Source organism: Rhinopithecus roxellana, chromosome 3 (genome assembly GCF_007565055.1).
Source record: "Rhinopithecus roxellana isolate Shanxi Qingling chromosome 3, ASM756505v1, whole genome shotgun sequence".
Taxonomy (NCBI): Eukaryota; Metazoa; Chordata; class Mammalia; order Primates; family Cercopithecidae; genus Rhinopithecus; species Rhinopithecus roxellana.
In genome coordinates, this window is record NC_044551.1 from 169,900,598 (window position 1) to 169,909,851 (window position 9,254).

A 9,254-nucleotide genomic window follows, 5' to 3' on the forward strand; every position below is an offset into this window, starting at 1 on the left:
CAGCCAAGAAGGTTGGTGTTCTAAGGTGTCCCAGGAGGGGACATGCCTGCTGGGGATGTGAGCCCTCACTGCCCCATCCTCACTCCCCATAGACCTCTTATTCCTTTCTTTAAAGAGGGCTCAGTCCTAAGCAGGGCAGTCCTTAAAGGACACACCCACAACTGGGCCTGCTGCAGGAGGAAGCCCAAAGTTCAGGGCACCTGGCACCCCCCCCCACCCTGAGCAAGAGGTCTCACACAGCATATCCCACACTCACCCAGGCTTGGGAGTTTTTTAATTTTATTTCAAAAGCTTGGATAGCTTCAATATCCAGGTTGTGGCAAAATCAGGACACGTGTAAAATACCTTACAATACATTAGATTCCCAAAAGGTACCAAAAAGTACAGTAAAATTAACACTTCCATTACAGGAAATGTATGACACAAATAATATAAAATTAAAAGGTGAAAAAAAGGTGACACTGGTTTCCTAAGATACAATTTACTCTTTACAACCAGGGTCCACAGGTCCAGGCTGCAGAGCAGCAGCAGGAAGCAGAGCCTCCCACCTGGTTCTGGGGGACCTGGTAATAAAAATCAGCCCATATTGGCGCTCTGGCCTCTCAGACACCACACGCTGCCTAAACAACTAGAGCTCTGGAAATAGTAAACAGGAGAGTGATTTCCATGGGGGAAATTTTAAATAAGATGCACATGGGACAGGCCATAGAAAGTTTGCCAAGTTAAATTTGGTACATAATTGTGTTCACTCCATATCCAAACAAAGCATGTGTGCGGTCAGTTGGTCGCTCCTGCTGCCGCCTCAGTATGGCTTGTAGTTATTCTGATGGCCACCACGTCGCTGGCTCTTGCCGTAGTTTGTACTACCCTGACCTAGGGATGAGAACAACCATAGCAGCTACTATTTACAAGCATTTGCTTTGTGCCACGCGCTTGATATGCATCTTCTCAGGATCCTCACCAGCCCTGTGACAGCAGAGATTGCCTTCCTCATGTTACTAAGACCCGGAAGTCTAAGGCTCAAAACTGAGTAGCTCCCATGGCCGGGCCAGGCCTGTCTGACTCCAAAGCCCCTGCTGCCAGTGGCTCCTGCACTGTCTGTCCTGCCTCCCCTGGGGGTGGGTGAGCGGATGGGGCCTCCCTCTCTCCTACTTACTGTAGTCGTAGCCGGGGCCGTAGCCGTAATAGCCATAGGGCGAGTAGTCGTAGCCGCCATAGCCAGGCCCGTAGCCCTGCTGGTAGCCGTAGCCCTGGTTCCAGTAGTTGCCGTAGCCCTGATTCCAACTCTGACTCTGACCTGTGGGGGGAGCAGGGCACAGGGGCCCGTGGACCATTTAGCATACGCAGGAGCTAGGATGGAGGAAATCCTGCCCTTTGGGTGGCAGGGTTACTATGGCAACTCGGGCAGAAGCCAAGGGGCTGCTGTTCTGGTGTATAGGGCCCTGGGCCCAACCCTGCATCTGAGAGACCCAAGCAGAGGACCAGAGACCAGGACGCTAGCTTTACTTGGGGCAAACAAGGCAGCTCACTCACTCACTCACTCTCTGATCACTCCCACTCTCCTTGGCAGCTTGGCCTTTAAAAAGATGCAGTTCAGGCTTTGGAGTCAGAGGGGCCTGGGACGGAAGGGGATAAATGCCTGGCACAGGTCTGCCCTACCCACCCTTCTGCCTACCTGCTCACAGGTGTACCAGACTCAGGACATCCACAAAGCCAAGACACCCATCATGTCCCCTCCCCCAGAGTATAACACAAATGCTCTCTCTGCCCTGGGCACCCAAGCCATTCCAAGGGGCAGCAGCAGGCAGCAACAGCCTCAAGCACACAGCCCTGACCCAGAGCCACTCCTATTCCTGCTCGTCCCCCACCTCACCCACTCTGCCCATCCACCCCTGCTGCACAGCACCAGAGGGAGCCCCAAAACAGGTTTAGAAGGCTCCATGTAGGCAGGGAAACAGGACCCATCTTCATCCAGGTTCCACTCACCTCCACCTCCACCGCCACCTCCACTGCCTCGGTTCCCTCGGTTGCGGTTTCCACGGCCCCCAGAGCCATACTGCTGCTGCTGATAGACTTCTTTGGGCTGGGCCACCTTGATCTCACACTGAAAGCCAAAAGGACAGTGGTCAGGCCAGGAGGACAAACTCAGGGCAGTGACTGCACTAAGATCTTCACTGCAACAAACATCAGATGGTGGATCAGGTCCATTTGCTCAAAAACAAAAAATGCTAGTGTGGGAGGTCACCTTTGAGCTAAACAAAGCTCATGGAATCCCAACTAAAACCACGGGCCTTCCAGCAGAGAACCGTTCCCACAGAATGCACTGGAGATGGGCATCTCAGTCCCAGGGCAACTCCATGTCTAATGGAGGCAGGCAACTGGGCCAACTGCAGCCCAGGGGAGCAGAGGACAGGCTGGGAGCAGGCATCACACCTCGGTCCTACTGGGCTAGAGGGTCAGACAAGACTTCTCAGATGAGGGACCTTAGACAATGAGGTTTTAACATCTTTTTCTCTTTACAGAAGAGACTCATCTCATTCAAATACATGCTATTGAGAAGGCGACCCTGACCTCCCTCTTACAGATAAAGTCAGCTTTCAGAGGCTCAGGGTGGGGGGCCTGCCTGAGGCCATAATGCTACCCACCCCCTCCTCCTAACCACTGGTCTGTTGGGATGACCCAGATGTGTGCATCCCCTCAAGTCAGTCAATTTCCTTTTTGTCCACTGAGGGTGGGATGGGGTAGGCTGGGATACTTTCAATGCTCCTGCTTAAATAAGTTAGACCAGACCAGTGTATTTCTAAAGAAAATCCTGACACGCACCCCCATTAAAAATAGTACATTTTACAGTGTCCCCATACAGTCATACTTTTAATCGGCAAAATAATGCAATCTGATATATTCTATCTTACTGAATTAAAAATACTGAATACAACCAACTAAATATACTTACTCCTAAGACTCACCACCAGTAGTTTCACTTAAACTTTGCCTTAGAGGCTCTTCCCACCCCATTTCCCATTATGGCACATAGAGAAAAAGGCCTCTTTATCACTGTCCAATGGAGTAATAACCAATGCCTCCCTTAACTGCCTCAAAGACTATCACTTTATAGAAAATTTAAGACTATCCTAATCCAATCTTCTCAAACTCCCAACCAGGACAGAGACTTCCAGGAGCTCCACCTGTCCTACCTTATCTGGCTGCCAACTCCTGCTCAGAAATAGAGCCTGCCACACCCTGCCACTGCAGGCCGCACCCACAACTCCCAACTGCCAACTTGAAGCCTGAACTACCCTTTCCCTGACCAGAGTTCAGGAGAGAGGAAGAGCTACACGTCTCTGCACATGATTACACTCATTTGAAAGCACAACTGACCCTGGATTTAAGCTGGCCAGGACCCTGGGAGATATTGGAAGGATTTTTGCCTGGATATAGGGTTGACTTAAAGAGGTGCCCAGAAGACCAAGTGAGGCAGTTCACGCCTGTAATCCCAACAGTTTACAAGCCTGAGGCTTGAGTTCAGACAACATAGTGAGACCAGGCTTTAAAAAAAAAAAAAAAAAATATGGGGCCGGGCGCAGTGGCTCAAGCCTGTAATCCCAGCACTTTGGGAGGCCGAGACGGGCAGATCACGAGGTCACGAGATCGAGACCATCCTGGCTAACACGGTGAAACCCCGTCTCTACTAAAAAATACAAAAAAACTAGCCGGGCAAGGTGGTGGGCGCCTGTAGTCCCAGCTACTCCGGAGGCTGAGGCAGGAGAATGGCGTGAACCCGGGAGCCTGAGCTTGCAGTGAGCTGAGATCCGGCCACTGCACTCCAGCCTGGGTGACAGAGCGAGACTCCATCTCAAAAAAAAAAAAACCAACCAATACCGGGCGCGGTGCCTCACGCCTGTAATCCCAGCATTTTGGGAGACGGATCACAAGGTCAGGAGATTGAGACCATCCTGGCTAACACAGTGAAACCCAGTCTCCACTAAAAATACAAAAAAGTTAGCTGGTCATGGTGGCGGGCACCTGTAGTCCCAGCTGCTCGGGAAGCTGAGGCAGGAGAATGGCATGAACCCGGGAGGTGGAGCTTGCAGTGAGCTGAGATCGTGCCACTGCACTCCAGCCTGGGTGACTGAGCGAGACTCCGTCTCAAAAAAAAAGAAAAGAAGGCCGGGCGCGGTGGCTCAAGCCTGTAATCCCAGCACTTTGGGAGGCCGAGACGGGCAGATCACGAGGTCAGGAGATGGAGACCATCCTGGCTAACACGGTGAAACCCCGTCTCTACTAAAAACTACAAAAAACTAGCCGGGCGACGTGGCGGCGCCTGTAGTCCCAGCTACCCAGGAGGCTGAGACAGGAGAATGGCGTGAACCCGGGAGGCGGAGCTTGCAGTGAGCTGAGATCCGGCCACAGCACTCCAGCCTGGGTGACAGAGCGAGACTCCGTCTCAAAAAAAAAAAAAAAAAAAAAGAAAAGAAAATATGAGCCAGGCATGGTGGTGCATCCCTGTGGTCCCAGCTACTTGAGAGACTGAAAATGGAAGATCCCTTGTGCCCAGGTCAATGTTGCAGTGAGCCATGATAGTGTTACCGCACCCCAGCCTGAATAAAGCAAGACCCTGTCTCAAAGCAAAAAAAAAAAAAAAAAAAAAAGCTCAAAGCACCAAAGCGGATGGAAGTGGACAAAGATTTGGTTGTAGAAGGAGGTAGAAAGGCTCTGGAGCAAGATAAACTTCACCACAGAGGAAAATCAGTGAGTTGCAGAAGTTCTAGGATCTTCTGAGACCTTAACTGCAGGCTTCATACACCCTGGACTCAAAAATCTAGAACACTGTCCCCTCTAGCTTTAAATGACGAACTGAAGAGGCTACTCAACCTGCTCTATTCAGAGGCCACCTTCTCCTGCCTCCCTCACATCCTGTGTTTGTTTACTGGCAGCCCTCCCAGCCTGGAAGTCTTTGAAGGATCAGAACACTGCCCCAACCAGGGCAGCATATGCTTCAGAGAAATAGTAAGGTCTAACCAACCTGGAGAGCTCCTGCACCGTGGCCCAACCCCTAACCCCCACCCCTCTAAGGGTCAGCTCTCCAGCAGCACAGGAGGCCAAGCAGAGTTGGGGACACCTTACCTTGCTTCCACTGATAGTATGGAACTTTTTCTCCAGAACCTTCTTCACAGGTTCTTCTTCTTTAAAGGTGATAAACACAAAACCTCGTCTTTTGTTCAACTTGGGATCCATTGGAAGTTCAATGGCCTCAATCTGCAAAAAGCATAGGCAAACTCAGGCTCAATACCTCTCTACCCCAGAGCGTATAGGGGACTCACAGGAGAAAAGACCCCACTGAAGGCAGAGGGTGAAAAGTAAGCCCTGCCTGGGAGGGTCTACTCAGCCACCGATACCAAGGACCAGAAAGAAGGCAGCCTTAGGGCAGCTGATGGACTCCCAGGGCCACACTCACCTCCCCAAACTCGCCAAAGTACTCCCTGATCTTTTCCTCAGTGGCTTCAGGATTCAGACCCCCAACGAAGATTTTCTTCACCGGGTCCTTCTTCATAGCCATGGCCTTTTTAGGGTCAATGACACGGCCATCCAGCCTGTGCTCCTTCTGGTCTAGGACCTGTTCCAACAGAAAGGGGTCAGGCTGACTCAGCAGCATGAGCCAGACAAGGCCCTTCTCTCTAAGCCATGAAGACACCAGCACAGATACAAAAATGTGTTTCACCCCCTCTAAATTCTACCCCAGCTTAACTTCCCAACCCAATTTTCTTCAAACCTCAAGTACAGCTGGTTTACCTTGACACCTAGAAAGCAGTCCTCACCCTTAAGCCTTTGATCATGCTCTTTCTGCCCAAGCAGTCCCAGCGTGAGGCCCATCTCCAGAAGCACAGCAGGGACTCAGCACAGGCTGAAGATGGGCTGCAGGGGTGAAATTCTCGCTCCACTCCCTACTAGCTGTGACCTCTTCTACTTAAATGTCTGAGCCTCAGGGTTTTGGTTTTTGTCCTGTAAAATGGGGCTAACAGCCTATCATAGCAATCTTGGACTCTCTTGTAATCCTCCCAGATGTTCAGCACAGTGCCCAGAATAGGCACATAAAAGGTAATGAATGTCAACTATAATCTTCCCGAACCACTCCAGCACATACTCTTCACTCCCAGCTTAATTTGTATTTTCATCCCCTCAAAAACCGGAACATAACCTCTGGCTTTGCCCAAAGCACTCAACCACATGCAGAACACACAAACTAGTCATGCTGTAAGAAAGGTGTCCTCTTAGAATTCAAATCGTTTCCACTGAGACTGCTGAAATCCAGCACCCAGCTTACCTTCTCCACACTGGCTGCATCTTTGAACAGGATAAACCCAAACCCTCTTGACCGTCCAGTGTTGGGATCCATTTTTATTGTACAGTCAACGACCTCTCCAAATTTAGTAAAATAGTCTTTTAAATCTTTTTTGCTAGTATCCCAGCTCAGGCCACCAACGAACATTTTTCTGAAATGGTAGGGTGAGACACATGGCAACAAGTCTTATAAGCAAGCTGTGATTTTGGAAAGGACTGGCCCTGGCAAAGCTCTCACAAAGTCTACAGCTACCCTTAGAGTCTGCAAGGTGCACCTTAGAAGGATGTTAAATCTCCACTACCCTCCAAGTTCAATTCAACCAAGACCCTAACGAAGCTTAACAAGGCTCTGCAGCCCCAGGCTGTGAGAAGCAAAGAAAGGAACACCTCACCAGGGACATGGGCCCTAACTACTCACAACTGGAAATTCATTTGTTATCTACAACCATGTAACAAAGGGCCAGCGTCTTCACCACCTCCTAAACTCGATTCAAGGAACTCGATGCTTCCGGGGGCCAAGCCCGCCCAGGGTTCAGACCGTGACTCCGCCCCCGGGAAAGGCGGAGGAGGGAGGCCTGGGCCCCGGCTCGCGCCAACTCCGCCCACGCAGCCCCGACGCGGCCCGAAACGCCGCCGGGCCCCGGGTCCGAGCGCTTTCCCTCTTCCGGGCCATCCGCCCGCCCCTGCGCCGGCTCTGGCCCCGGCAGCGCACAAACGGCCCCGGGGCGGCGCCAAAGTTGACCCAACAAACTCTCCTGCAAACTCCAGCGCGAGTGGCAGCGCCAGGCCCGCCCGCGAACGCAGCGGCGACAGTCCGCGGGCCGCACCGGCCCCGACCCGGGCCAGGCCGCCGCCCCTCCCCCCGCCGCGTGGCGCCAACAAAAGGCGGCTCCGGAACAAAGGCGGCGCCCCCGTCCGCCCGCGCCCGCACCTACCCCGCGTCCTCCTCGTTCTTGCTGGCGTTTATCTGGTCGCCCTCGGCGCCGTTCTGATTCCCGCTCGGGGGCGCCGCGGTCGCGCCTCCAGTCCCCGCCGTGGCGCCCGTGCCAGCCCCGGCCGGGGACTCGCCTTCAGGGGCCGCCTCATGTCCGTTCTCTGTGGCGCCCGTCGTCTCCATGGGCTGCTCCTCGCCCGCTTCCGACATGCTAGGCCGAGGCGCGGCGGCTCCTGCAACCAGCGGCGACAGCGCGTCAGGCCGGCGCGGCTCCCGCCAGAGCTCCCGCCCGCCGGCCGCCGCTCACCTCGCCGCCGATGACGCCGCGGGGCCCGCTTGTCCCCACCAGCCGGGGAAGGCGCCGCGGGCTCGGCCGCACTCAAGCTCGCGCTGCTGAGGCCTCGCCCCAGTCAGCCCACGGAGCTGCTCCAACTGTGTCTCCTCCTCCTTGGCCGCCGCCGCCGCACGAGAACAAACCGACACAACCAAGCTCCCTTCCGCGCGGTGCCGCCGCCTGACAATGCCGACTCGTGGCGCCCTTTATAATGCCGGAGCCGGGGACCACGTCGCAACAAACTGCACGCTCATTGGCTACTCACGTCCGTCACTCAACCTAGTGTCAACGTCCCATTGGCCGCGGCGGCGCGCGCGCTCTCGACCCGGGCGGGCTTTGTCCTCATTTTAGAACCCGCGCGACTACGGCCGGTACAGAGGGCTCCCGCAGGCGGGCCGGACAGCGCCGGGTCCTGGGCGGCGAGCAGCCACAGCACAGCGGTGGGAGGGCCTAACCGGACTGTAAGCTCGTCGAGGCCCTAGTCCCTTGCTCTCGAGCACTCCATCCCAGCATTGGCAGCCTCCCCCTCCCCATGTCCCAAAAGAGGAAACTGGGCTGGAGAAAGTTTCGCAGTCCAAGGACGCGTGGCTGGAAGTGGCAGAACCCGGGCTTCCGAGGTTGGGAGAGTGGGGTCATGCAGAGCCTCAGCACGGGTCGGAGGCAGGGGGCTGAACCCCCCATCCCCCTGGACCTTGGTGCCCTCCAAGCCCTGCGCTCGCGCCCTGCCCGTCGCCTCCCCCAGAGATGCCCTGCAGAGACTATGAGACCTTGGTGTTTCCCGATCCTCGGTCCCCTGGCACCACCTTGACGATTGACATCGCATTTGTACTTTTGTTTACTTAAATTTTTTCCTTTAAATCGTTTGTCTTTCTTTTTTTTTTTTTTTTTTTTTTTTTTAAGATAGAGACTTGCTCTTGTCGCCTAGGCTGGAGGCAATCTCGGCTCACTGCAACCTCCCCCCGCCCCAGGTTCAAGCGATTCTGTCACCTCAGCGTCCCGAGTAGCTGGGATTACAGGCGCCCGCCACCACCCCCGGCTAATTTTTGTACTTTTAGTAGAGACGGGGATTCGCCATGTTGCCCAGCATGGTCTTGAACTCCTAACCTCAGGTGATCCACCCGCCTCGGCCTCCCAAAGTGCTGGGATTACACGCAGCCGCCGCGTCCGGCCTGTGTTTCGAGACAGGGCTCTTGCCTTGTCGCCCAGGCTGGTCTCAAATGCTGAACTCAAGAGATCTGCCCGCCACGGCCTCCCACAGTGCTGGGATCACATGCTAAGCCACCTAGCTCGGTGCCATTTATTTCTGTTGAAACTTTTTTTTTTTTTTTTTCCTCTGAGGCAGAATTTCACTCTTGTCGCCCAGGCTGGAGTGCAATGGCGCAATCTCGGCTCACCACAACCTCCACCTCCCGGGTTCAAGCGATTCTCTTGTCTCAGCCTCCCGAGTAGCTGGGATTACAGGCGCCCGCCACCACCCCCGGCTAATTTTTTGTATTTTTTTTAGTAGAGATGGGGTTTCATCATGTTGGCCATGCCCATCTTGAAATCCTGACCTCAGGTGATCCACCCGCCTTGGCCTCCCAAAGTGCTGGGATTACAGGCGAGAGCCACTGCGTCCGGCCTTTTTTTTTTTTAAACAAATACACC

At 54.1% G+C, this 9,254-nt stretch overlaps 2 protein-coding genes across 4 annotated transcripts in view; one reads left to right on the forward strand and one right to left on the reverse strand.

Annotated features, from left to right (window-relative positions):
- The window catches only part of PHYKPL (5-phosphohydroxy-L-lysine phospho-lyase), a 26,198-nt gene extending 23,259 nt beyond the window's left edge, over window positions 1-2,939 (forward strand). Inside the window, exon 13 of the mRNA XM_010361872.2 lies at window positions 2,523-2,939. The gene's annotated coding sequence lies outside the window, so the exon portion shown is untranslated. The remainder of the gene's footprint in view (window positions 1-2,522) is intronic.
- On the reverse strand, window positions 245-7,850 carry HNRNPAB (heterogeneous nuclear ribonucleoprotein A/B). 3 transcript variants are annotated; one of them, XM_010361873.2, is made up of 8 exons: window positions 7,581-7,850; window positions 7,275-7,506; window positions 6,323-6,491; window positions 5,456-5,614; window positions 5,125-5,256; window positions 1,987-2,104; window positions 1,157-1,297; window positions 245-873 (listed from the first exon to the last, which is right to left on the reverse strand). In XM_010361873.2, the coding sequence occupies exons 2-8, from the start codon at window positions 7,481-7,483 to the stop codon at window positions 803-805; spliced, it is 999 nt and encodes a 332-aa protein (XP_010360175.1). In that variant the 5' UTR covers window positions 7,484-7,506; window positions 7,581-7,850; the 3' UTR covers window positions 245-802. The 3 variants fall into 3 exon arrangements, with proteins under 3 accessions (XP_010360175.1, XP_010360176.1, XP_030782901.1); XM_010361874.2 differs by lacking the exon at window positions 1,157-1,297; XM_030927041.1 differs by lacking the exon at window positions 7,581-7,850 and having other exon boundaries at window positions 7,275-7,574.
- Between the last annotated feature and the right edge of the window lie 1,404 nt (window positions 7,851-9,254).

Coding starts and splice junctions, on each gene's coding strand:
- HNRNPAB (XM_010361873.2), bottom strand. CDS start 7,483: ATGTCGGAAGCGGGCGAGGAGCAGCCCATGGAGACGACGGGCGCCACA. Junction 6,492..7,274: donor AAGAACGAGGAGGACGCGGG/GTAGGTGCGGGC, acceptor CTACCATTTCAG/AAAAATGTTCGTTGGTGGCC. Junction 2,105..5,124: donor ATACTATCAGTGGAAGCAAG/GTAAGGTGTCCC, acceptor TTTGGCTTTCAG/TGTGAGATCAAGGTGGCCCA.